The sequence below is a fragment of the Hirundo rustica genome, chromosome 2 (assembly GCF_015227805.2).
Source record: "Hirundo rustica isolate bHirRus1 chromosome 2, bHirRus1.pri.v3, whole genome shotgun sequence".
Classification (NCBI taxonomy): Eukaryota; Metazoa; Chordata; class Aves; order Passeriformes; family Hirundinidae; genus Hirundo; species Hirundo rustica.
Window position 1 is genome coordinate 2,702,536 of NC_053451.1, and position 26,517 is coordinate 2,729,052.

General features: G+C 38.3%; 1 protein-coding gene across 3 annotated transcripts in view; it reads left to right on the forward strand.

The window, feature by feature from the left end:
- The window catches only part of EPHA3 (EPH receptor A3), a 177,079-nt gene that overhangs the window by 33,704 nt on the left and 116,858 nt on the right, over positions 1-26,517 (forward strand). For all 3 annotated transcript variants that reach the window (XM_040054900.2, XM_040054902.1, XM_040054903.2), the window contains one exon: positions 20,543-21,203. In XM_040054900.2, the coding sequence (XP_039910834.1) occupies positions 20,609-21,203 (595 nt within the window). In that variant the 5' untranslated portion in view covers positions 20,543-20,608. The remainder of the gene's footprint in view (positions 1-20,542; positions 21,204-26,517) is intronic.

Here is a 26,517-nt window from a genome sequence, read left to right on the forward strand (position 1 = left end):
TGAGGAGTTGTGCTTTTCTAAGAGCCTTTTCCTGCAGCGTCTTAAAGTGAGGTTGCTGACCTTGTCTCCAAAGTTTTTCCTGTTAGCAAACTTGTTGTCAGGCTGTGAAATACAAAGGCATTGTTAAAAAAGAAGGAACCTTGTTGACATTTTATTGGGAATTTTTAAAGCATCAGAAAACTTTTAATAGGTAGGTTAAATGTGGGCATTGTACTAGGGAAAAAAAGTAATCTTGAACTAATTTGAAGTCCACAATTAGTCGGGATCACAGGTGGCAAGAAGAAGTTTTAATGATAGCCTGGCCCAGGCCTTGAGGTAAATTATGCATAATTATTCATAACTGCTATTTTTGGCTTGCTTGCATTTGTCCTAGACCTCTGCCTGAGGAAACAATTTGAAATAATTAGTGAGCTAGTACACTGACAATGATGAATGAATCAAATGCATCTGGTGCCAAATACGGATCTTGATAAGAAGCAGATAACTTTGGCAACTGTGGATTTTTTGTTTTTAGATTTCTGAGGCTGGGAACAGTTTGTTCTTGTTGGTTTTTTTTTTTTCAGACTGACATGTTCAACACAGAAAATTACCACTCACTGGGCCATGATCAAAGTGCCGCGAGGAATTCCAGCGTTGCGAACACGAAACAGGTCTGCACGCTGTGTGTGCAGCTATTCAGGGCTGGGAAAATGAAGGGGTTATTAAGGTGGGACATTTTGAAAACTCAGGTCAGCAGAGCCAAAAGTTAATGTCAAGCCAGCAAGATGCATTGCTTATCTTACACACGTTGCAGGCACGTTTTACGTCAATATTCAGCAGCGTAAATACAGCTGTGGATCATTATTGGAGCAAAGCTAAAGCAGAAACAGCAGGATTGTGTTCAGATTCCTGCGCTGCAGCTTAGTTAATGCTTCTGAAGTCCTCGGAGGTGTTCTCTTTCTCTGGCTTGAATGCTCATTTCTAGCTATGTAATTCACTTTATATGGGTTTAGGTGTAGGCGGACGTGAGGCTCTTTTGAAATTAGATGTGTTTCATGAAGAGGGGGAAAGTTAATTTAATTAATGTGCCCTTATCTTCTGGACTTCTGCACATTTTTATCTTGTTGGACTAGTGAACAAATGTTGAGTAGTTTTAAATTTGTTCCTAATAAATTGATTAAAACAGGGCACACGGTAGTGCTCAGGTCAATTACTCCATAACTGAGCTGTGAGCAGCAGTCTCTCAATCCAGAGATTATTTGGCTTCTACTCACAACCTTGAAATTATAACATTGTGAGTAAAGTTCTCTGCAACAAATGGGGCTCTAAAGAAAGATTTTTCAGACTGAAATGCAAAGTATAAATTCAGTGGGAGAGCTGACAGCCTGAGAGTTGATCTGTTTATTCACTTTTGCATGTACTTCAGGTAAAATTGTTACAACGAGGATTTAAATTTTTGAGCTTGTCAACTGCTGCTGCACATGTTGTGTTTTAAAGGAGTTTCTTGGTGGCAGGCATTTTATGGCTTTGATTTGACCTTAAACTCTGTGCAAACTTCAACAGAATGCATATGAGAAGTTTTCCAGCTTCTAGCTAGTCTTTAACCTTCTGCTTCTACATGTAATTAATGTTTTTCTAGTGGTTTTTCCAATGCCAATCCTAATATTGCACCAGAAACTTACACCTCTTTGGGCAGCGAATTCTAATATGTTGTGGATGCCTTGGCAGAATATTGATCTAGAGGAGTTTTTAGCCTATCCAAGCAAAATCTCTGTTCCTAAGAGAAGTTCTGCTGTGATCAGATATTTTTTCATGTAAACACCTCCCAGAGCTGTGTCCAAATTGCCTAAAATCACTGAAGTTTTTTGTTTGTTTGTTCTTTTATCTCAGTGGTCTCAGGATTTTCTGCTTGGTATTGATGTGGGAGGAGGCTGGGGAAACATGGGGAATAACTGTATGCTCAGAGCCTTTGGTCCAGAAACTTTAAAAAAATAAATTCAAGTATTAAATGCTGACTCACTGCCTATGCACCTTGCAGGTTGTTCACTCAGGCAAAATATTTAACTAGCATGGGTTATTTTTATCTTAAATGCCAAAGATGCCAGAAGTAAAATGCAAAATGAATGAGTGCCTGAGCAATTCACAGTCTCTTGAATTGCTGTCACAGTCTGACTGCTCAGAGCCTCTCTTGTCTTCTTCATTCTGGATTCTGCCTTTTCCCAGGACTGCTGAGTTTCTGCAGCCAGCTCCTGCAGCTGCCCCAGGTGTTCTGTCTGCAGAACAGGTCTAAGAGAGATCTAAGAGAGATCCAAGAGGATGCTGCATTCCACTCCACAAAATCAACAGGACCTTTGACCTGTGGCCAGAATCTGGAACAGAATTTTCAAACTCTATCTCCAGAAGTATCAAAATCCAGAGCAGATCTTGCCATTCATCAGGATTTCCCACTCTCCTTCAACTCAAAGGTCCTGTAGGAAAGAAGATGTATAGGTGGTATTACCATGTGCACCCTGAAGCAGAGCTGGATTTCCACACCTCAAAGACCATGCAGTTGTTTGACATTTCAGTGGCTTTGTGGCAAATGATGTTATTTTCTTCATTCCCATCTTTTTTTGAGGCTCTCGGGTGGGGGGCTGGTTTCTTTCAGTAGGTGCTCCAAAATTTTCAGTGAAGAGTTTGCAGCTCTGGAACCAGCGTAACATTTGTTTTCCACAATGTCAAGAGCTTTTGACCTGTAGGGTAAACCCAACCTCTTGCCTTCTCCCTGCTTCCCATTTCTTCTGGATGTTCCATGGGAGATGAGGCAAGGGCGCTGTTTCCTGGTAGCTGAAGGTGCAATAATTTTTGAATGATGATGATTATTGGAGCACTGGAGGAATGCTCTTTTTTCAAACGGAAAGGAGTAAAATAATTTCAAAAATAGGTTGTGAGCTCTTGTAAGTTGCTCAAGCTTGCACAAAACCACAAAGCCTGTTCCACAAGTGGCAGAAATAAGTGATTTTTATTTTCCCTAGACTGACATCCTAACTACAGATTGCCCACAAATGTCCTGTGGCTTCTTGCCTTCGAAGCAGTGCCATCTGTCGAGTGCCTGTTTGTTCTGCTAAAATATGGTTTGTTCTGTTAGCTTTGGGTTTGTAGAAGTTAAATTCTGCTGTTCTTCACCCCAGCCCATAAAAAAAGAAATATTTAAGAGGTTTTTCATCATAGTCAAGTTCTTCTGTGCATGTGTTCATAGCAGGCTCACTTGCCACCCAAAGAGGTGAGTCTTGGTGAATATGGAACTAAAACATAACTGAGGTTTCAGTCTTGAGTATTCTTTCTTTGATTTTTTTTTTTTTTCTCCCTCATAGAAGCAGTGATGCTGCAATGGTTTGAGAGCTTAGAGCTCTATAGGCCTAATTTGCTTTCTGGAGAAAAGAACTGAATCCTGAGCTCAGGGGAAAGAATTCTTTCTCTTTTGCAGCAATTTTGGAAAAATGTAGAGTTTTCAATGTAATGAAATCAGAAGCTTACCAGATGTAAATAAGTAAATAATTTACCCTGGAAAGACTCTTCAGTGGTCCTAAAACTAACTGGATTTTTAGGTGGTAATAGGAATGAGAGTAATTTACTCTTTACCTATAAAATTCTTCTTCACAGAACACTTCAATGTAATTTATGGGTTGGGGTTTTTTGGTGTTGTTTTTTTTTTTTTTTTTTTTTTTTTTTTTTTTTTTTTTTGATATAAACTAATCAGGGTGAAACGTGTTTTCTGAGGGAAAGAAGTGAGTGCTCTTATGATGAGTAATAATAAGAAGAATGTTTGTTTGGGGTTTTTTGTATGTTTTTTGAACAGTATCTCACGTGGGTTTTGTGATGGGAAAATACGTTGTGTAGATTTTCATGAAATTTGGAGTTACTGCTTCTTTTTATTTATTTTTTTTTTTTTGCAGTGTACTCCTTTCCCGTAGAAAACAAACTGAAAATTATAATTTCTCTGAGGCAGCAGGATTAAACAATGTACAGGCTTTGCCCAGATGGAAGCTGAGTGCCATAAGAACCTTTTTGAGGAGAAACCTGTGTTCTTTGGAATGGATAAACTTATTTATTGTTAGTATCTGAAGCTGTCACAGTCAGTCTATGGACTGAGCATGATAATAGCTGCCTCAAAGGTTATCTTCTCGTGCATTCCAACATTTGCACAGAGGGTGGGGTGTGTGGGGGGGTTAGGTAATAAATTTTGGGTTGGTTTGGCATTTTTGTTTTCTGGATTGTTTGGTTTTGTTTTGGTTTTTCGGGTTTTTTGTTCTGTTTTGTTTTTTTGGGAGGGCTTTTGGGGTGAGGTTTTTTGGTGTTTTGTAATGTTTTTATATGACTTTAAGCAGAAAAAACAGGTCATTCATCCTGTCTCCCTCCTGTTCAGTGCCGTGCCAGGAGCTCCTTCTGGGATTACCCATCCTCAGCTACTTTGAGTGTCCATGGTAAAGTTTCCTGCTGGGCAGGAGGGATCACTGGCAGAGCTATTCAGGTGCTGTTGACACCCAGTAAATAAAATGGAATTATTTAATCTAACTCAGGGCTGCTCCTCAAGCCTGGACAACAAAAATCACTGGCGTGTCCTTCCAAAAGCTTCATTAACAGGACGGTGAGCGCTACTTTGACACATTAATTGGTTGCCATGCTTTCTTTTTCTCCAAGTTAACCTTTCCTTTGGTCACTTGATTGAAATTACTGATAATTGCAGGGCTGTTATGGGTCTGTTTGTGCAGAGTGGACTCAAAGGGGCTTTGCTGTCCAAGAGAGCAGGCAAATGATTCCTGTCACCTGGGAGCTGCTGTGTTGTGCTAGTTCCACACTGCTCCCCTTAAAAAAAAAGGGCAACCAAGCAGAAAAAAAAGTAAAGATAAACCCAATAGAATACCACAAGAAGTTATTTTTAAAGAAACCAGATCTTCCTCATTGGAAAAGAAATGGGATGCTGAGAGTGGGCTGACGTGAAATTAGCATAGGGAATGTTTCTTTGCCTATTTCCTGCATTATGCTACAGTGTGGTGTGCTCAGCACTTACCAACTTTCACGAAGATCAGTACATTTTAAAACTTTTTAAAAGGACTGCCAAATAATGTATTGTACTCCTGCAGGAAAAGAATAAGATTTTGGATTGTTTGAAACTTTCTGGCTAAGTAAAACAAAAAAATTGCACGAGGTAACTTAAAACTGGTATAGCTTCCTAGATCTCTCTCTTTTTTTTTTTTTGTATAGATGTATAACATTGTGCTATATTTAATATTTTCCTTTCTGGGTGTAAGACAAAGAACCTCTCCAAAATTATTTTTTTCCCTAACAGACTTCTTTGGTTTCTTAGCCAATGTAAATCAACAGTGCTTTCCACTAAATGTTCTTATGACACTTTGTTTCAACTTTTCTCCTACTTCAGTCAGAGTCTGGGATTTCTGTGTAGTTTTGATTGCCCTTTTCTTAGCTAGGATCTCTATTTTCAGAAAATAATGTCATTAAAGGATGACTCAGTCCATTTGTGTGCTCAGACTTTTGTATTCGGCTGTTACAGAAAAGTCCACCTGAATGTTGTGGTTTGTAGTTATTTTAAACCAGGGCATTACAGATACTGTTTAGTCTGATAAAACATGAACTTCTGTTTTGAGAAATGTTGTATTCTTTCTTCTGTGATAATTCACTGCGGAGAGGCATGGGGCCCTCTCTCTCAAATCTGTCTTACAAAATAGCATCTACCATTCAAACAAAACTTTTTATGGGCAGAGATGAGTCATTCTTACAGATTCCTATTATGCCTTTCACAATGGAATTGGTCCTTCTCAGTACTACCACTTTTCAAGTAATAAAGGTAGCAGTAAAAATACTTTCCTGAACTTGTTTGTCTCAAAAAAAGTGCCATTACCTCATTTTGAGGAGCATTAAACTTCTTTTTTTTTTTTTCTTTCCCTCCAGGTGACCTACTTTGTAGGGTAGATATTTCTGAGAGCTCTTACTTTTTCCACAGCTAATCTGCCTTTATTGTGTAAATCTCAGTTTATTTGCCATTTAGTGCATCCTAAATAATTTTAATTCTAGCTAAATCTTCAATTTTAAGTTAGCGCTGTATTTTGTGATCCTAAACCAGAAACACTTGTGTGGATTTTAGGTTGTTCCTGTAAAATAGGTTTGTTTGATCCCTCCTTGGATCACACAATGTGCAGTCACCTCAGAATTGCTCTCATGATTGAATTAACATTATTTAAATTAGTGACTGGCAAGTATAGCCTGGAAATAGTTAACAGAAATGGTGTTCCTGCTGTGGAGTGAGGACACCTTCCCTGCTGATGGAGGAGACAGCTTAACTTAAAGCTGGAATAGCTTTCTGAATCTCAGGGGGTTTTGTGTAGATGTTTAACACTGTGCTATATTTAATATTTTCCTTTCTGGGTGTCAGACAAAGAACCTCACCACATTTATTTTTTTCCCTAAGAGACTTCTTTGGTTTTTTAGCCAATGAAAGCCAGTAATGCTTTCCACTAAATGTTCTTTGTTTCAGCTTTTCTCCACTGCTGGTGCTGATGGGGGAGACAGGCCCCTTAGGGTACAGGCTTGAGGAGCAGAACATGTTGATTGGGTCTGAGGAATCACAGAAGGTGTCTGGGAAAGTGCTTTTATGTAGGAACAAAAGGCCTTGCTCAGGTTTTCAGGGCACACTCTGCTTTCTCATGCTTGGCTGGAATGGGAGTTCTCTCATCATAATTTAAAGAAGTGACTCTGTGACCTGTGTGCATTCACAGATGCTGCCAGTGCAGCTACTGAGTTCCTGATTTAACCTTAAATCACCTGCAGAGCGGGATTTGCACTGATGTTTGTGCTGTGCTTGCTGCTGCTGCTGCTGAGATGGACAATTTCACCTGCATGGTCAAATGGTTCATGCCAGACATGGGGTGCTCTCCTGAGAATCACAATGAGGTGGCTGTAAATTATGCAGGAAAACAGAAGTGCTGGATCTGCTGCCGACTCCTTGCTGCGGCATATTTATTGAGTGATACTATTCTGGGAGGGGAAACAATCTAGAAAGCAATTATGTGGCTCTAGATTCCTCTTTACCAAAGTGATCCTCTTACATTGGGTCGTGGTGAGCTGATGATGTGGCACAGGAATCCAGTTTTGCCAAGGAAAAGTTCTAAGTATTTGTTGTTCCTAAGTTGTTCTAGGTATGTTGTTCCTCCCTGGCTTCTGGATTTTGTACTTTGCCTTGCTGAACCTCTCGCCCTTTTCTCCAGCCTGTCAAGGTCCCCCTGAGCAGCAGCAGGACCTTCTGGCATATCGGCCCCTCACTCCTCCCAGTTTTGTGTCACCAGCAGACTGCCGAGGGTGCTCTCACCCTCATCACCCAGACCATTGATGAAGATGTTGAGCAGGATTGGACTCTTGGGCTGCCTCCAGCCAGACTTTGTGATCACAACCTCCTGAACTTGGCTATTGAGTTTCAGTTCACCTCCCTGTCTGCTCAGCTTGTCTGTGTTTTATCAGATTATCTGTCAGCACGTTATGGGAGAAAGTGGTGGAACTGTGCTGACTTTTCCTGATGGTTTCCTTGTCCTTTGTGTGCTTGGAAGTCATTCCCAGGATTACTTTTTTGATTATCTTCACAGGGGTGGAGGCTGAGCAGACTCTGATTACTCAGGATTTCCCTGTTCCCCATCCCTCTCTTCCTGTCCCAGCCTAGGAACTGGCATTCATGATCATTGATCATAGCAGCAACTTCTGTGTCTGTTTGGTTTGTTTGTTTTCCTTTGCTCTATTTTTGGTGTGTTTTTGCCAGGTTGACATGCAGATGGATTTTTCCTCCCAGTATGGGCACTTCAAAGCTGCTGCAGGGAGCAGAAGAGAAGGTAGGAGTAGGACAGAGAAGAATCAGCAGTTCAGCTGTGTAGGGCCATGACTTCCCTTACTGTGCAAGTTCAGTTTTCCATGTGGTGCTTAGAGGTCAGATGCACGTTTCTGTACTCTTCACAAAAAAAAGACATCAGAGAGAGAGTATTTTAGCCAGGTATTTTGTTTGTGCTGTTTTAATTTGCCTTACCCAGACAGCTTGTTTCTTAAGGGCAGTGAATTTAAATTTATGCTTTAAAACATCGTATTAGACATCTTGAGGAATATAAGCTCGTATCCAAAATGTCCCAGCTTGAATATTGGAAATTGTCACTCTTATTTAAATTGCCATGCTCTGCCTGTGGAGTATCCAGTTTGCTGTAGTCAGACTGCAGCTTGGTTCCAACATCACTATATTGCCTCTCTTCCTGTCACCTTCACAGCCTTCTGATTTAATTAGGAGTTGCGTTCCTAGCTTTTGGAAAACTGCATGAATTTGCCTCTCTCTCTCTGGCCTCTCTTATATCTACTTGCTGATCCAGACCTCGATCTTTCTGGTTCTTCCCCAAATTTCTGAGTGCCTGGGAATAGTGCAGGTACACACCTCTATGTTTACAGTGCCTGCTTCTCCCATTCTTTCTTTGTATCTACATCTCTCACTTGATTCAATTTCTTTCTTTCCTTGACTTGGTTGTCCATAACGGTTTCTGAATAATAACCACTTTTATATTGGATTTTTGGATAATTTTTTTTTCCCTTTTCTCTTTTCTGATTGCAGCAGCAGTTTTCTTCAGTTCTTGTTTGTCACTCACTATCCTTTTATTGCCTGGTATTGGAAGTCTCACATCATTTCTGTCCCCACTTTTCCTTTCCCTCCGATGTTTCTCATACTTTAAGCTTTCTTTCCAGCTTTATATTTCCCTAAAAGCTGTATTTTTGTTTTCTTTCTACTTAGAGAAATATTCCTTACCTTTTGAAACAGAGCAATACAAACAATTTATCATTTTTATAGTGGTCAAAAATGCTTTAATTAAAGACAGAAATTACAGTACAAAATAAGTATATGTGGTATATAGAGTATTGCCTTTATAATAAAAAGTTATGCCTTATTATTTAAAAAAATAGTTCTTATATTTTCAACTTCTTGGACTCTGCCCACATAGTTATGTTTAGCAGAAGTTCTAAGTGTAAGCAATTTTTTCTAAAACTGTGGTATCGGTAAGCATATAAATAGTATTTTATTATTTTCCTTCCAAAATCCCTGTATATAGTAAATGAAATGTTAAATGTGTTTAAATTATATCTAGGCATGATTTTTCAGGTTTTTCATTGACTTTTTGTATTCAATTTCAGTAAATAATTGCTGTCCTATCAATAATGGCAGCAAAATGTGTTTTTTTTCCTATTGAAAGCGTTCTTATTTATGGAGTGCAGTGTAATTACAGTAGACAAAATTTCTCATTTAGCAGGAAATAGTATTGCATCTAAAATTAGCAGACTGGAATATTCCAGAATGTTTAATGCATAAATTATAAAACTCCTGGGCATAAAGTGTGTATTTAATGTCACCTGCATAAAATATTCCAGTGAGTTCAAAGGTTTGTTGTGGGTTTTTATTTTGTTTTGTTTGGTTTTTGTTTGTTTTTCCTGACAATTGAAATTGAGAAACAAATTTGCATTTTTGGTATGTTTGGGGCACAAATTGCTGTTTTTATCACAAAAATGTCAGTCTTTATGCTTGGTATATGGAATATGAGGTTTGGTGTTGTAAGAGATAATGTTTATTTAATGGTTTATTTGTTTGCCTGACTCCTTTGCTTTTGCATGCAGGACCACTGGGGTTCATCAGCAATAATTTAGCTCAGTATCTTTTCAAAAATGGAACTTCTCTTGTTACAGTTATCAGCTTCCCATGTTCTCCATTTCTTTTTCTGCTGCTGTAAGTGGCATGTGGGTTGAGTTCAAGCTGGAGTTCTGATTTCCCAAGACATTCCCAGTTGGGATGTTGGCTCTGGGACATGTGAACATGAAACAACTCTGAAATGCACTTCTGCGCTTCATTGCCTTTTAGTAAATCTGTGTTACTGGCTGTATTTCATGGGTTATAAATCAGCAGTGATACTGGATTTTTCCCGTTTCCTGTGGCTTGAAGCACATTCCAAGTGTTTTCGTGTCCTGGGTTTCTCACTAGGTCCCACCCATCATCTAGGGGAGAATCCTGATTCTAGCGATGGAAAGTATTCCTGACAGCTCTTTGTTCAGGTTCTTTGTGGGCTTTGAATTTCACTCTCACGATGTATTCTGTTGGACCCTGGGAAGCAAGGGGCTGAAGCTGAAGATCTGAAAGTGTGTTGCAAACACATGGTAGCTCTTCTAACCAAGTATATTAAAATGTAATTTTTATCTCTGGTCTGTGGGACTTCAAAGGCTTAACTCACCCAGAAAGGCTGTGATGGCCTTGTCTCAGAGTCTTGAAGTTGAGTCTTTATCAGAGACATAAATAATTTTACACAGTCCCTGACCTTGAGGCAAGAAAAGACCAGAGATAGGGTGAAGGTTGGTTTGTCTGTCCTCCTCTGTGCTGTGATTCACGCATTCCTGTGGAGGTTATTGTCAGGACATCCTGGAAGACCATGTGGTTACTTCTGCAAGGCTACCTGGATAGCAAATACAGGGGCTCATTGTATTCTGGTTCTGTGTAAACTTTTGCCTCTGGAGTCACAATTCAGCAAAATAAATAAAACACTGAAATCCTTGTCTGATTTTTTTTTTTTTCTCCCCTCTCTGCAGCCCCAAAAGCAGAGAACTGAGTCAAACACACATTTATTGATGCACATTCCCGCCAGGCTTCCATTTATATTTAGTGTGTTTTGTGTTAAAAAATAACAAACCTCTCTCCTGTGCAGTTGTTTTCATTTTGAGCTTTTCATGTGCATGTAATCAATGTCTTACTGAGAGCAGTGCAAGCGTAACTTTCTTTTTTAACCACAGGACCTGGAAGTGAGGCAGTTTTGAGTGTTTGAATACAAAACTTGCAGTGCAGTACTATTGAGTGCATTTATATCCAACATTATGACAAAGAAATGAAGCCTGAGTAAATAAAAGTAATAAACTGAAGTATTTTTGGCATGAGAGCAAACGAACATTCTTTAGGGTAATCCTCTAAACCATGTTTGATCTCTGCAGGAAGGTATTGATACCACTGATAATAATTAGTAATAGTGGATTTCTGGAAGCACTTTGTGCTCCACTGTACCATAGTAAGATAGAAAATGAAATTTCAGCCTCATATTTACATGCAAGGCCTAATGGAGGATTTTGGTGAGTAGGATTATGCGTCAGGAGTTTCTGCTCCTGTTGATGTTTCTCAGCCTCTATTTAATGAGATTTGAATTTGAGGTTCTTTGTGAGCCTTCTCCAAAATATGACAATACCTTTTAGTATCAGATGTATCCTATTCCAAGAGACATTCGGCTCTTCCTTGGGCTTTCTATGACCTGTGACAAGATTTTATTTTTTTTTTTCCCCCAAGTGTCCGTTTGTGTGTTTGTCAGCTGTTTTATCTAATGAGTTTCTGTTTACCTAAGCCCGGAATTGAATGAACCTGAAGCTGTACAAGTATGATTAACTCTTTGGGGATTTTTTATGGTCGGTTGATTATTTGTTGTTTGTTTCTAAAGTTGAAACTACATAATTTTGTGGCATATGTTTTTGTAGTTCCTAGTGTGTACAATTTATCAAATAAAGAGAATTTTTAGAAAACAATATATCTCCAATTTACTGGTACAATATAGAACTGAAAATCAGCTCGTTGCTCCTTAAGAATCTTTGGTTAAAATCCTGGTTGAGTTACTTCTGCTTATTTATCTCTCATTAAATTAGGCATGAGTTCTTCTTTCATCCCTAGCGTGACACAGGAAAAGTAATTGTTTAATAATGTTATAGAGCCTTGAGAAATCAAGAGTGTCTCAGCCAGAGTTGAAAAGATATCTGGACTATATCCAGAATTCCCAGTCTAATTACTTTCTTCTTGTTCAACTGAAACAAATTTATCTTTAGAAAATATGAAACGTCAATGAAATATGAGTTCCTGTATTAAACGTATTTTTCAATTAGAACAACTGGAAATATGTGCACAGAACGAACTTTTCCTAATTGTATGGTGAGGAAATTAATTTCCATAGAGTTACAGTAAAAATACAATAATTACCACTTCTCTTTTGACTCAGCAGTTGACAAAAGAATAATCACCGTTTTGGAGATATTTTTAACTTAGCCTTTTAAGCATAATGACTCTTGTCTGATTTTAGCATGTGTTTAATTTCCAAGACCCTATATGATAGCTATATTTGAAAAGTAGTGCGTGTGCTATTTTTATTTATTGCCCTTTTTTTTGCAGTACTTCTCAAGTAAGGGATTGGAGGAAACAGTATGAATATTATGCTTTTCAGGTATATTCATAACTATTTTTGGCTTGTCCTCATTAAAGGGGAGGTATAATGGCTGAGACAGGATTTCAGATGCTGTTTTCTTTAAGGTGTGTTGCCTTCTGCACAAATAAAAAGGCAGCCTCAGGAGGAAAATGTGTTTTATTGACAGCTTAGAAGAATATCATAGTGTAATTTAAATACCTCTACTGAAGAATGCAGTTTTCAATGAAAGCATGAATTGATGAATGAAAAGGAAGCCTCTTCAAGTTGTTATTAAGAAATTATTTTAAAGATAGAAATATGGAGAAATGTGAGTGTGCAACTGCCCAGTTAAAGGTTATAAAAAGAGAACATTGCAATATGAACAAATTTAAAACAAAAACAACCTAAATACCTTTAAATTATGGTAATTACTCTGAGCAGCCTTTTATGGGATTAATTGTGGGCTCCAGCTGTCATGGAAGTTGTTTGAGTTTTCTGATTAAATTGTTGCCTCACCTGAAGTTATGAAGCGTTTGCTATGTTCCACTCACCCAAATTAAAGGTTTCAATTTCTAGATTAGCTCCCCACCTGGGGTGTGCCAGAGAGTCAAAGATTTCCATGGAATCAAGGCTTCTCAGAAGGGGCAGAGTCATAGTTCTTGCCTTTATGTGCTGGATTACATCCCATGTTGAGATCTTAAAAGTTTTATTGTGTTGGAGGCCTATTGCTTGTTTATCTTATTTTCTGTTAGAATCAGGATTAAATGCTCGAGAGATGTTTTGTGTTCAGACTCAGATATTTATTAATTCTTATCTATAGTACAGTCTCACAAGCTGTGAGTTCTAGCTAACAAAGTAGAAAATGGCTTCTATCTCTTGCTTTACAAAGCCTTTTAAGAGAAAATCCGTCCAATTATGAAATGACATCTAAATTATTTTTACTTTAAACCTAGTAACCAACCACCCATGGTCTGCAATGCAGATTTTTGTGTCCAATTACAATACACCACCCAAACCATGAAGAAGAAGGTGAAAAAGACCCTCTAGCCTCTGCCCTAAATCCTCCATCTTGCTTTATATTATATATATTACTATATACTAAAATCTTAAACTCTTAAGTTTTGCACCCTGTGATATCACACATTTCTGTTCAAACTGCACACCCATGATCCCAGTGCTGTGATTCTATTTTGGAAGCCTGTTCCACAGCCTCATGTCAAATGCAGTGTTTGCTTGGGGGCAGTGCCTGTCAGCACAGAAAGTCTGAAATTTTCAGTTCCCAGGGGTCCAACAGAGGCCAGAGGTCCTGGAGTTTTTCCTCAGAGCCCTTGAAGACTGCTGTGAAGAAGCCCAGCTCCTTGGAATTGGTGATCCTCTGGAGCTGGAGGGAGACTGCTCCATTCAGCAGGATCCTGCTGCAGTGCCACTTTGGCAATGCTGTGGTGGCATTGCCATCATCAAATCTGCTGCAGAGGTGGGGCACAAACTTTACAGCCTGTCTACAAGGCAACTCTTACATTTCCATTCTCAGCTGCGGTGTGCTCACCTCCTGCTCAGTATGGGGTTAATCTGCTCCTGAGGGGTAAAACTGTCCTGCACAAAATTGGGAATTAGTCTTACTTCTGGACAGGCCGTTGTGGTGTGACTGTTTTCTGGATCTAACATTGCTGTTTCTTGTCTTTCTACCTTGCCAATTTATCTTTATTCATGGCCTGTGTAAGGCAGTGGTTGAAGGACGCGTTGCTCCAGGAGCAGCTGGAGTAAGGATGCCTGGTTTCCTTTTTTTTTTTTTTTTTTTTTTTTTCCTGCTCAGTTTTGGACTTAGAAAACAAGCAAATATTGTTTGGATTAAAGGAAAAAAAAAAAAAAAAAAAAAAAAAAAAAAAAAAAAAGAAGTCTGCCATGTAAAATTTGTTCAGAACTCTGTATCCCTCTTTGGTTTAATCATCTAAGAACAAATGAGATTTTCTGTAGGGAAGTAGTTTTATATGTATTTGTGTTCCTTGCCCTTGTGCAGTAGTACTGCCAATTATATTTATTAGCCCTAAATATTAAACAGCTGGAAGGATTCCATTGTATATAAATAAGACATTTGAGACCTGGAAGGATGCCATTTCTAATACAGCCAGCTGGTGCTTTTTACAGTTACATTCAGCACAACACTACTGAATTTCACTGTACATTGAGTGTTGTGTTAATGACAGTAGGGGAACGTGGGGTGGTTTGGGATTTCTCTAGGAAATGCCATTATGTAAAAATACATTGTTCTGAAAGACAGGCTAGCAGGGAAATGCTATATTATGCACCTGTTTTGTGTATTTTGATGTAAATATTTCTTTTTGTTTATGTGTTTTGCTGGCAAATGCAAACCAATAAACTGCAGGGGCTTTTCAAATGTGAATTTTTAAGTGTTCTTGTGCCACAGATGTTTTTCACCTTCTCTGTTGTGGTGCTGTTTTCCCATTTAAATAATGCTTTCATTTTTAAAAAATCCTGCTTGCTGATGCTTCTTAAAGCATTTGCTCATTCTTTTTTTGTTTCATTTGTTTTGTGGTTTTGTTTTTTTTTTTAAATGAAGGCAACATTATTATGGTACAAGAAATAACTAAAATAGTAACAAAAACATTGCCCCACTATTAGTTTGTTCCAAATCTATTGGATAGAAAACTGTGGCATAAACTTAGGTAGGCAGTGAACAGTTTGGAGAAGTGGATTCTTCCCACTTTTGATTGACTGTGTCCTGTTTATTACTTTGTAAAGGTTTGCCATCACTGCCTATGTGGCTACATCCAGATTTAAGTGCTAGGTAGTGCTTTAGGTGAAGCAGAGGTTGGTGCTGAACAGCCTGATATTTTTTACTTGTGTTGTTATTAAATATTTACAGGAGCTGATTTTTATTACTTAAGTGTCATGTATAACATTGTGCAAAATAACTTCTGATTATAATTACTTGAAGACACATTTTTTCCCCCAGATTGCCACATCTACAGCCTTGTGAGAGAACCATTTTGGGGAAATTTCTATCTCTGAAACACTTGGAGGCTGATTCTTGCCTAGTTTATTCAATGCTTGTGGAGAAAAGTGTTTTCATAAAAATTTTTGCTCAGTACAGATTTCAGCCATGGGGGCTGTTGTGTTGAGAACTTCCCAGAAAATCTGCTGAACCTGTGACACAAAAAAAGATTGAAACCTGCTTTTCCAGGAGATATAACCAAGGGGAGAAAAAAAAAAAAAAAATGAAGCTGTAAATGCTTTGCTTGTCCAGGCTCTGGAGGGGTGTTTGAATGCTGGATTCAGATTTCTGTTAGGAAGTTAGATGTTTTCCTCCTTGTGGTGACCTTTTTACCTCACTATGATTAAGAGGCTTTTGCTTGCTGAAGGGTGAGAATCAGCTGTCCTTACAAATTTGATGATGAAGTACTCATCTGTCTGCCAGTTAGAGAGGGGGGGAAAAAAGATGTCTTTGCTGGTCTTTCTGCAATTTGGTTTAATTATTAGTTGAGTATTCCCACGATAAGGTGTGCGCTCTTGCTTTCTCGATATTGTTTATGTGTGCTTAGCTTCTGTAAGACAGTTGTTTATTATATTATTTATTTTATTTTACTTCACAGTTCTTTGAAAGCTCAAAAACATAACTGCATGGATCACAGATCTGATTGGTTCGGATAATTTGGGATAAATTTGGGGCTGGTTGTATGGTAAAGTGCTAGATCTCAGTTTTTCTGTGGAAAGTTTAGTATCTGGATACTCAATGCATTTCTCATCTCACCTGAGCACTCAACAGAGAAGGTATTAATATTTTGATTTAGTTGTAATTCTGAAACTGTTTTGTTTAGCTATGAAGAAACCCGAGTTTTACGTTGAAGCTATGAGTGTACCAAAGTCTGTGTCTTGTAAAGGTTTATGTGATGGAAAAGATAATTTCACGGTGTGTATAACTTAATCAGAAAATTCCTGCAATGCAAATTATTCTTTCATTTACAGCTTAGAAAACACTAAAATCTCTGTCTAGAGCCAGTGGCATGAGGTAATTTCATTGATTTTTGAATGTCAAATATAGAAAAAAATTTCCATTATACTTTTAAAGTTTCTTATAATCCCAAATCAGATAATTTTCTGTCCTCTGATCTCAGCTGGTTGGTATTTATGGGCCTTGAATCAGCATCTTTGGTGATGTTATGAGGAAAGTTTTCATACTGATGAGCTGCCCTGGAATGCATTTTCCTATTATGTGGTCATTACAGGGCTTTTGTTAATAGCAATCTTTCAGAGTTCTTGCATCCTGCTAGTATTTTGTAAAGCTTTTAAACAGTATGTGGGGAGGTTCTTTTTTTTATTTAGAGTTGAATTATTTTAATGCTCATCTCAAGTAATAGTTTTATACTTTGTACTTCAAGAGTTTTATAGCAGTGTGCTGCTGACAGAAAAAAATGGGGGTTTTTTTTTGCAATCACACAGTTGCATATATGTTGCATTGTAAATCACAATGTATCCCTCCATTTCTTATTGTAATTCAGATTTTTTTTTTTTTTTTTTTATGATGGATAAAAAGGCACAAAAAGTGAAGTCACAGGCAAGATGAAAGAATTGACATCACTCATGTCCTAGATTCCCACATTGAGAGGGAGCTTTTCATTGAGACTGCTCATGACATCCTAGAAACATCCTACATTCACTTCTGTACATTTCCTTTTGTAAAGAAATTGCAAGAAATAAACCCGAGCCATGAGCCCAGCACAGGGCCGGATCTTGGAGAAGAAAATCCTTTTTGGCCCAGCTTTGTCACTCAGAGACATGAGTTAGACCCTCTCACTGGGAATCTGGAGATTTTTCTACACCACTGAAAGCAATCTCTTGTTTCCTGTCATTAACAGTATCCAAAGAAGAGTTTAAAAAGTGAAAAGCAAACAAAAGAACGTTTTCCAAAAGCCAAATTACATGCTGGGAAGGGAGTGGTGCTATGGCACTTCTGGACATGCTTCAAAAGTATTGAAAGTGCCTGAAGGCATCAGGGGAACATGACATAAATACTGTTGGAATAATGTGAATTCAGAAATGCCCCACATCATTCTGTCATAGAGTCCCTGACACTTTTTTATAGACATCTTCCTAAAAATAAATTGAATTTATCATTCCTTTTGGACTTGGAGGGAGATAGTCCTGTCATTTCATCACTCCAGAATTTAGGACTTGCCTGTTAATTTCCTCTCTAACAATAGCCAAGACTGATAAATATCCATTAGTTTTGTAGAGTATTGAAAGAAAGAAATTCTAGCTGGGACACCTCTGCAATGTAATGCTCCATGGACCAGAGATACTCAAGATTTAGTTTTTATTTGTCACTACCTTGGTCTCATTTGATTGATCATAAATTAGCCCAGCCAGCGTCCCCAGGTTGGGTCTATTTTGTCCGTGGCGGTAACAGGTGAGTGATCTTTCCCTCTCCTTATCTCGACCCACAAGTATTTTGTTGTATTTTCTCTCCCCTGCCCATCTATTTTATTATCTTCCCTGCTTAATTTCATCCCTCGAACAAGAATTTCTCTCTATTTATTATTTTTATTTTTTTTAAAGCAAGTTTGTAACGATTGTAACTTTACAGAGCAAGTTGAACACGTGAATTGCAAGTAGCAAAATAAAAATTAAAACATGTACGAATACAGGTGCTTGAGAAACCTTCCTTAATAGAAAAAGGTCAGTGTTCTCTATTATCTGTTTACCATCAAGATCCCTTTGAAATGGCAATAGAAAGGCTTACTGAGAAGACTTGTAATGTATGAGCAATGCAAATGTACTGCTTGCTTTTTGCTTTGATCATAATAATAATAATTGAATTCCCAAATGTACTTGAATCTGGTGCATGTTGTGATTTGAATGCTCTTCCTTTAGTTTTGGTGACTTATTTCATCTTTTTCTAATGAAATAGCTGCAATCTCCACAGTTTTATAACTGCTAAAGTATTTTAGTCAAATTAGCACCTGGTGTGAGAGCACCCTTCAGCAACGCTTCAGCATTAAATGATAGATTTAAAATTTTGTTGTTCATATAAGTGGACGAACACAGACTTTCAGGCAATTTGATCTTCATTGAAAATTACTGAAATTATAATTGCATGAAGTTATTAATTGCAGCTTCTGGATGAAGAACACAAGGGTTCTTCACAGCGATGCTGCCTTTGTTGCGCAAATCCTATATCTACATTCAAAAGCCTGTGTAAGCATGTTGGATAAGAAATTTAAGGGAAAAAAAAATTGCCATGAGGCTTGTTCAGAGAACTAACATCTTGATGTGGAGATGTTTTAAACTCTGCCAGTTCCTGGTTTTGTCTCTTATCTCCCACTGGACATTTAAAATAGAACTGATTAGAAATTGTATGGAAATGATAATCACTAGAACTGGCAGAGTTTAAAACTTCTGAATCAGCGTGAGCTGCTAAAAATGTCTGTAAAATTTGGTTTCGTTAAATAATCCTGTCCAGTTTCATCCAGGTGTTGTAACTCAGTATTTATTTGTCCAGGTAAGAGCTGCAGATAAATCAATGCGTCCAGCTTCACTGGAGACAATTACGGCTCCTGGAGGCTGGGTTGGATCGTTGGCTCAGGGCCTGTGCTTGTGCAAGGACATCTGTCAGAGGAGAGTCCTTCACTCAGTTTTGGGAGGCTGGCAGAGGCTGGAAGCCAGGGTCCAGCTGCCTCTTCATGCTTGTGCGGCTGGTGCCAAGCTCTCAAGCGGCCATGAGCTCCAGTGTGGTAATTTTGACTCAGAAAGTCCCTGTACTGCCGGCTCTTTTTGGAAATAGATTCTCTTATGGCATGCTGGAGCATATCAGCTGCTGTAGACACATGCAAGATTGTGTTTTAAACTCTGTTGAACTAGTCAGGAAGAGATAAAACTTGTGTATAGTCAGGTCTGTAAAGTGAACTGCAGTAAACTTGGTTTCAATTAAAGGGAAGAGTATTTACACTGCTTTTATCTGCTGGTTTAATAACGTGGTTTAAAATCACATCTTCACTGGTGTGTGGACAATTTCATTGTGCAGACCAGCTCTTAGTGAGATCAAAACTTCCTTAAATTAGTGTGTTGGGAATGAGAACGCTCGGATGCTACTCTGATATGTCCATGCTTTTTTTGCTTTCTTTGTATATGTCTGTGATATTCATGCATTGTAAACCCAAGAAAATGTAAGCACTTCTGCACAAAGACTTTTGTCTTTATAGTGGGAATTGTTTTTTCCTCTCCCACTGTCTGCACTACTAAAGTCCTGTAACAAAAGGTGCTTATGTAAAACAAGTGATTATTAGACTGAGATTTTAAATAGGAAATTGATATGACTTGATTTTTGAGGGAAGATGTTTTTCTCGTAGAAATTCTTCTTTGTCTCCCTTCCTCAGGAGTGGCAGTAACTTCTGACAATTTACTTGATTCTCCAGTTTTTGTTATGGTTGTTGGGTTTTGGGTTTTTGGTTTGTTTTTGGTTTTTTTCGCTGTGATTGGTAAATAATCCTCTTTGGTAAGTGTGACTTTGGAAACCACCAGATAGGACAGGTTTGTGAGTAATTCCCAAGTAAGAAGCCCCTTCCTTCATGTTTTACATCAAGAGACTTTTTCAGCTGATGACTACTGTAAAAACAAATAATGAGCCTGTGCTCTTCAAAAACCATTCCAGTGTCACAGCTTATATAGTCCACAAAACAACCAAATAATCAAGGTATTGTAAATTGGTAATAATTCTTAGTCTAGCTCAACCCAGTTTCCGGAGTTATAATTTGTCAGGAGTACATATATCCCAAGGAAAATCAATTGTCATGCTTTGAATAAATGTAAAACTGTAACATTTATTGTGACTGTGTAGAATTTCAGTTGGAGACATTGGCATTTGTTTAATATTAGAAATAAAACTGGTTCTAACAGTGCAAATGTGTGTTGTCCTTGAGGATCTCTTCCATTTGAGGTGAATGTAGGTGTTGTAAAGACATGGAATTGTGGGTGAAAGGACAGCGCTGCTTATTGTTTAGGTTTTTAGTAATGCAAAACAGCTGTAGCATCTCTTTCATCCACCTTGAAGTAACTGTAAAATCTGACTTATTAATGGTGAATTCTGCATTCATTTAAGAAGTTTCTGGTTTTTTAATAAGAAAAAAGTAAGAGGAGGTTCAACCAGACCTTACTGTTTATTTTTTTGTGATGTCCAAGCAAAGTTATTTTTGCAGCTTTTGGTCTTAACGTTATCTTTCTTGGTATAATAACTAATCTTAAAACATTTTCTTTTCTTCTTTTTCATTTTTTTTTTAATCCAGTGGGAAGAGATTAGTGGTGTTGACGAGCATTACACTCCGATCAGAACTTACCAAGTGTGCAATGTCATGGATCACAGCCAGAACAACTGGCTGCGGACAAACTGGATCCCGCGCAACTCAGCTCAGAAGATCTATGTGGAGCTCAAGTTCACCCTGAGGGACTGCAACAGCATCCCCCTGGTCCTGGGCACCTGCAAAGAGACCTTCAACCTGTATTACATGGAGTCTGACGACGACCACTCGGTCAAGTTCAAGGAGCACCAGTTCACGAAGATCGACACCATCGCGGCCGACGAGAGCTTCACCCAGATGGACCTGGGTGACCGAATCCTCAAGCTGAACACAGAGATCCGTGAGGTGGGGCCCATCAGCAGGAAAGGCTTTTACCTGGCTTTCCAGGACGTGGGCGCCTGCGTTGCCTTAGTGTCGGTGCGGGTGTACTTCAAGAAGTGCCCTTTCACCGTCAAGAACCTGGCCATGTTCCCAGACACGGTGCCCATGGACTCCCAGTCGCTGGTGGAGGTGCGGGGCTCCTGTGTCAACCACTCCAAGGAGGAAGAGCCCCCCAAGATGTACTGCAGCACGGAGGGAGAGTGGCTGGTGCCCATTGGGAAGTGCTTGTGCAACGCTGGCTACGAGGAGAGAGGCTTTGCGTGCCAAGGTAACGGTGTCCTCCGTGCCCATAGTTCTGTGTCCCTGCTCCCTGTGTTGGGTTGTGCTCGTTTTCCCCAGGTTCTGCAGAGAAATCAGCTAGGTGATAAAATTGCAGTGGAAATGGTGGTTTGTTTAAGCCATGTGATTAACATGATTTGCTAAAAATATCTGGTAAGAGCCAACAATTGATTTTTAGTAACACGTTGTGTAGCAAATCTAGCTGCTCTTCCTACTCCTGGACCTGGACCTTCTTCCAGTTTACAATGGTTTTCTTAAATGTTTATGTCACAAAAGTGATTTCTTGGAAGTGCTTGTGTAACGCTGGCTACGAGGAGAGAGGCTTTGCGTGCCAAGGTAACGGTGTCCTCCGTGCCCATAGTTCTGTGTCCCTACTTCCTGTGTTGGGTTTTACTCATTTTTGCCAGGTTTTGCAGAGAAATCAATTAGGTGGTAAAATTGCCATGGAAATGGGGGATTGTTCAAGCTGTGTGAATAACGTAATTTGCTAAAAATATTTCGTTAGAGCCAGCAATGGATTTTTTGTAACATGTTGTGTGCTAATCTAGCCTCTCTTACCACTCTTGGACCTTCTTCCAGTTGACAATGGTTTCCTTAAATGTTTGTGTCAACAAAGTGATTTTTTTTCCATGTCTTTTTTTTCTTCTAAACTTTGTCCCGCCGTTTGACTTTTGGCACTGAGCTGTGTTGATTAATTGGGATTGGTTGGTAAAAAACATGTGGCATATAATTACTAAATGCAGATACATTTGGAAAATTAATAGTTGAAGTTTATTCAGAAATACTCATGTGTTTTAACTCAATTTTCTCCAAACTTTTGATTTCTGCAAACTGTAGTTATGTGAATGCTCCCAAGAACAAGAGTACACTGGGGATTTGGATTTTTTACATAAATGGCCTTTTACATCTTAGAGAAATGCATGTTGTATTTACTAGTTTCAATATCAACCAAGATGATAGCAGGTAACATTTTTATGCTTTTTATAAAATTACATTTTCAAGTTTTGTGCTGATTCAGTCTTTTTGCAGAGTGCCTTGAAGGGTGCTGGCTGTGGCAAAGGGTCTTTCATTAAATATATAAGTAAAAAATTAAACAGTAATGTCTGGAAATCCCATGGTTGGAAGCAGAATAGCTGAACTGTTTACGGAGGGGTGTGTGTATGTGTAGAACAGAAATTTAAAGTATTCTGAACCTGGTTGGGACAGGGGTAAGAGTGTTCTTCTTGCTTTGATTTTTCTTTTAAGTAGATTTTAAGCAATTTTTTTACCCTGAATAAATTGAGTAGCCAGATCTGAGGATGCTTTGCTGGGGTTAGATACTGTTATTTATTAAAAAAAACAATGTAAACTCTTCTGTCAAGAGATGAATTAATGGGAGGATATTTTATTGTTCAGAAATGCTTTATCCAGGGCCTCCTATAGCTGCACTTAGAAATGCTAAGACATGAGTGGATCTTTTATCCGCTGTGTATATTCTTGCTTGCTACAGAGCCTGTGTTCCTGTAAGTGGTTGAAAGCTGTTGGTTTAGAGTTTCAGCTACACGTGAGGGTAGAGAGACAAGCGCTCCAGAAAGTGACAGACTACAACTGAGCAAAAATAAAGCTAAATAAATCAAACTAAACTTTTATTAAAAAAAAGTTCTCAAATGCTTGGGGCAGGCAAGGCAGCTCCTACAGAGTTCTGCAGAGAAAATCAGACCATAAAATGAATATATTTTTATATTTTGCCTTTTTTTCTCCCATGCCTTTTTTTTTTTTTTTTCTTTTTTATTTTCTTCCTCACTCACTGTTGATCAAGGGGGTTTTATACGATGAAGCCATTAACAATAGCAACAGATCCTTCTGGTTTCTTCTGATTTAATACAGTATGTTAAATCTATGTTAAATTTAACAGAGAATGTTCTGCTAACTTTTATTGGAAGCATATTGATCAGATTCTTTCAGTGTGCTGAGACTGAAGTGGCTCTTTAAAAGCAGGAACTCAAAGCCTCACGTTTTTTTGGCACCAAAGGTGCAGCAGGAGTTGGAAAACCAGTTCAGAATACCAGTTCAGTTTTGACCTCAGTCTCAAGGCTGTTCCTCTTCTTTTTCTTCTTCTTTTTCTTGCTCCATCTTTTAGGATGGATTTTTGGATTTTTTTTTTTTTTTTCCCCCATCAAAAGGGCAGTAGTAGAATCAGGATTGGGGCAATGTAACCCCAAGATGGTGTTACAAGCATGGGCTGGAATGAAGGCATAACTTAGGAAAAAATAAGTTTCAGTTGAGGTCTGAAGGAGAAATTAGTAGCAGAGGTTATTGTCTTCCCAGTAGTTGAAAACATTTAAGAGCTTAGTGTCCATCGCTGCTTGATCTTGTGGTCAGACTGTTTCTGATTTTGTTTGTTTCCATAATGCTGTTTTCATCAACAATGTCATTTTGCATTAGCATGAGATTATTGTTGAGCATTAAAAGGAAAGATCTTAATGGTATAGGATCAGCTTATTTAAATTTCATTCAGAACAGCTTTTCTTTGTACTTGGAAAATTGGGCACAGTCATGGCCTCCCAAATAACACAAATGTCACCAATTTCTTTGACTGCTTCCTCTTCTCTGCATAACCAGGAAAAGTCTATTTTTTTTTTGTTATTGGTCCTTGTTTTTATAACACATTTGTATGTAAGCTGTGAAAAGCCAGCTTGGCTGATGGGGTCTTGCTGGGTGGAATATTGTTCTGGATCCTGTTGACTGATTTTTACATGTACAGCAGCAACCTCCCTACCTGTCATTCAGAGCAAGAATTTCTCTGTGACCATCCTTGTCCTCTTTATTGTGTGTTTGTGGAGCAAAGATTTCCCACAAATGATACACTGGAGGTTAACAGCATAAGATTTAATTCCTCCTCTTGCAAAGGCTTGCATACCTGATCAGTGTTTTGGAGGGGTTAGGGTTTGTCTGAAGTAAAGTAAGATGTGTTGGGGAGGAAGCTGGAAAAACCACCCTTTCATACCCATTTTTCACCTTAATTAATACTTATATTAGTTAATTAAAATGGCATGTATCATACACTGTAGGCTGTTTGCTATTACAGCTCTTTTAGCATCACAGTGATCCTGTCTATTTAATCTTGTTTTAATATTTTGTGGTTGAACAGGACTTCCTCCTCACAATGTCTTTTATAGATTGTATTTTCCTGCCACTCTGACTAAACTACACCTCTATGGAATCTTCTCCCTTAGAATTAGTGTGTTTTAATTCGGGGAAAAACCCCTCAACTGGGTGGAACTACACACCAAGCTTAATGCTTTCTAATAATCTCCATCCTGCTCCTCAGTCAACAAGATAAAAATCATCTTTTCAATTTGTTCCCCATCAAACAGGCAGAGCAGATCCGGTCAGATCTGCCTTAATATTCTTTCTCTGACAGTGACTAAAGGCATCCTCCAAAGGAAACTAAGGGAAAGTATAAGAAACTATATAAAAGTGCTACTTTCCTGGGCAAAGCTTCTGCCTATCTACTGCTGACTTTTTAAGATACATTTCGTAAAAAAAACTATGTGCAATAGGAACCAGTGACCGGTCTCTGGGTAACTTGTCTGTATTTTGACTCTTTATATTTTTAGTCTCCTAATTTTTATGGCAATGAATGCCATATCTTGCCTTGTGAGGAGAACATTACTTTTTGCTGTGTTTAACCCTTCTCTTTTAGAGTCACTGGGAGAAGGTTTTCCATGGCCCTGTATAGTGAGGAAATAACTGCTCCCTTTTCAGCTTCCATATTAAAAAATATCAAGGTCTCTTTCATGTCTAATATCTCATCTCTAATACCTCTTTTCTGAACTTTCCCTCTCTCCTAGTGCCTTCTTTTTTAAAGGACAGACTGCTCTGTACCTCATCCTTTTTGTCTGCCTCTGTACATACTCAAAGTGATTTTTATGGAAAAGTCAAAGAGTCTTGTGTGCACTATTTAAGTTTCAAGTACAGGAAGAGATTAGACAGTGGCTTAGAGTTTGGAACCGCCTAGAGATGGAGTTTAAAAAAGGAACATTCACATCACCTGCCCAGTGAGGGATTTGTACATGGAAAAGTGTGACTCAGTTTTATTTTGAACACTATAGAAGAAATAGATCTCACTGTCTGAAGGTTGGTTAGTTGGGGTATTGGTACCAAAATAAATGGGAAAATGTAGGATAAATGGCCGACCGTCTGTCTGTAGTTCTGTAATGATCTAGAAGGCTCCTCAGCTAAATAATGGAAGCCTCATTTCAATAGTTGTTTTTTAAAAAATCGCAGTAACCAGATGATAAAGGAAATCCTGCACTGGTAGGTTTGGACTAATAAATCTTTTCCATCCTGAATGTGTCTATTCTGTTGTTGGTTATTTCATGCACTTCAGAAAGACCAGATGGACATAGAGAAGGTTGTTTTTCATTACGATATGCTTAATTAGAAAGTGTGCAGTAGGCAATTCTTTATCCATGTGGGACTATGAGTGAGCTTGAATGTTCTTTTGAAGGTTCTAACAGGTGACCCTCTAGACCAAAACCAAATTTTCTGGCTCTGGTTATCAAAAAAAGATATTAAAATTTAAATGGGAGGGCCTGAACAGAACGACCCAAAAAGCAGAGAATAACATTTTCTGCACGGTGTTGTTTCAAGGTACAGTTCTAAATTTTAGTTACTGGAGTTGAGTAAGTCTGAATTGTAGATTTCCTATGTAAGTCTGTGTAATAAAGCTGTAAGTTTTAACCAAGAGTGACTGATAAATTTTCTATAAAGCCAGAAGGAAAAAGAATGTAACCCAACAGTTTTTCCTTATGTGTTTAATTTTAGCTATTAATCAGGTGGATTGAATGGGAGAAAAGGGAGTGAGGGGTAAAGGAGGGAGAGGATAAGTTCACCCACTGTGCCTGGTTATTGCAAAAATTACTTCACAAAATTTCCCCTAGCACTAAATTTTTCAGTGCTTCAAATTGTGCAGTGAGCATCTCCTAAGTCATATTTCTCTCTCTGAGTTTCTGGAGATATGAAAGGAATGCCATCTGTGGCTGCTAAATCTGAACCATCACATACATTGCTTAATTCTTTGAGTGGAATGACTGCTGCTCTTGAGGTAAAAAATATGTAAAATATCATTAATACTGAGGAAGCAAAGCATTTTTCCAGACTTCTTTTTTTTTTTCTCTATGCTTTAAATAACCATTTTGTCTCTGCATAAGTAAATCGAATTTTTACTTTTTTAGATCAATTGGAAAAAATGTGACTTTACATGTAAAGAGAAAAAGATTCTGTGAGGAACTGCTCAATTTTTGTGCAAGTGAAAACAG